The 2,020-nt window shown below is 29.5% G+C and overlaps 1 protein-coding gene across 1 annotated transcript; it reads left to right on the top strand.

Annotated features, from left to right (window-relative positions):
- Positions 1–644: 644 nt before the first annotated feature.
- BDBG_17349 (uncharacterized protein) lies at positions 645–1,319 on the top strand (the record flags this gene model as incomplete). The annotated part of the gene is made up of 2 exons (XM_031725091.1): positions 645–797; positions 1,125–1,319. 2 exons carry the CDS (start codon positions 645–647, stop codon positions 1,317–1,319), a joined length of 348 nt encoding a protein of 115 aa, XP_031579296.1.
- Between the last annotated feature and the right edge of the window lie 701 nt (positions 1,320–2,020).

The raw sequence follows: 2,020 nt of genomic DNA, 5'->3' as shown, positions 1-2,020 counted from the left end.
TCACTTTTCACAAGCCATGTTTCATTTAAAGAGAGAGAAGAAAGACATGACTGTTGTTTTATTAAGAAGAGAATGAATAATTAGTATTATTGAATTAATTTGATTCATCTGCATTTAAAATTTGATTAGTTTATACTCTTTAATTTAAGGGTTTCTGTGAGTGTTTTAATAGTTTTCATATCAGCTTGAACTTAGTGATGAATTGAAGAAGAAGAGAAAAGAGAGAAGAAAGAAATGAGAATAACTTATCTTTATAATATGAAAACAGAGAATTGCTGCAATCATTCTTCATAGTAACAAAGATCTGTTTTCTGCATGTATCTCTGATATAGATTATATGATAAATGCATACAAAGAATATCAATAGTGCATGCATTGAATGAAGATAATGTTGCTATATAACACTGTAGTCATTTCTGTACATCTCTGAAAGCTGTTAATAGTTTCTTTGTCTCTTTATGTTTAATAAGTCAATAATATATTCTGATGCACTCTTTCTTTCATCATCATCATCATCATCATCATTATTATCATCATCACTATCATCATCATCATTATCATTATCATCATCATCATCATCATCATTATTATCATCATATCATTACCTACCTTCACTCTTCTCTCAACACTTATCAAAACCAATCATGTTATCTCTCTTCAAATATTCTGCAGTTCTGCAGACCATCAAGGCGCGTGAGCACTGTCACAGATTGAAGAGAGAGAAGAAGAAGATGTTCAAGCATGAGAAGACAGATTGTAAGACATATTATAATACCTTGAAGAGACTCTGTAAGAAAGTAGAATGATAATAATTTTAAGTAATACTTCTGATAGATTTAGACTGAACTAAGTATAGAAATAATGTAGATAGCATCATCTGTGAGAGATTGAAAAAGAAGACAGTGAAGAGTCTCATGCAGCAGCAGTGAGATCAGAAGAAGTTCTGAGAATAATTTAAGATCAAGATAAAGAGAGAGAGAAAGAAGAAGAGTATTACTGTAAATAAGTAATAACAGAAGAAGATTGAGAAGATATTGAAGTGAAAGACAAAGAAGTCAAAACTGATAAGTTTTTTATTAAGAGATAACAATTTTTGATAATACTTCTGTTCTCTAATTGATTAGCAGAAGCTGACAGAGGAGGAGGGGATTGAGGCCTTGTTCAGGTCTCAAATGCACTCCATGATCCAGGACATTGAGAAGGCAGCCCTGCTCTCTAGGCATGTCAATCTGCTTACTGCTGAGATGGAACCTGAGACAGCAGACCAGGAAATGCAGGATTTTAAGGCACAGATTGACCTGACTAAGAAGAAGCAGTGAGAACCCTTCTCTGAGAAGGCAGTGAAGAGAGATTTTGAAATGATTATTATCTCAGATAAGGAGAAGGAGAAGAAGAAGAAGAAGAAGAAGAAGAAGAATGAGAAATGAATTATGAAGAATGATAAGAAGAATGAGAAAGAGAAGAAGTAGATTTTTTTCTTTTTATATTAGTTAGTTATAAGTTTAAGTTTTTAATTATTAATAATTAAAATTGATTTTGAGTTTTCAAAAATTATTGTACAAGTTGTAATCAAGTCAGGAATGATATATATATATATATATATTTAACTATCATGATTCACAAATCACTATAATGTATAAGTATCAACATTTTTTCAACATTGATATTCACAATATTAATATATTTTTAATGATATCATCTGATAACATAATTTGATAATACTCTCTTTCACAATATTAATATATTTTAAGAAATATGCCAGAGATTAACCAAGATTATTTATTTCCTTTTATATATCAATGATATTCAATCTGAGTTAGTACTAAAATTATAACTAAGCTAAGAACCAAGATTATTTTCTCTTATATTAATTCTTCTTACACACATCAGTGATCAGTTATTGAAAATAAATTATTATCTTTCTCAAATTATTATCATATCTTCTGAATTCACTTCTTTCACCTTTGTTTACTTCTATTGAAGATTCACAAACTCTTCAGAAATCACTGTGAATTACAAA

This window comes from Blastomyces gilchristii (assembly GCF_000003855.2).
Source record: "Blastomyces gilchristii SLH14081 genomic scaffold supercont1.13, whole genome shotgun sequence".
NCBI lineage: Eukaryota > Fungi > Ascomycota > Eurotiomycetes > Onygenales > Ajellomycetaceae > Blastomyces > Blastomyces gilchristii.
This window is presented reverse-complemented; position numbering and strand designations above follow the sequence as displayed.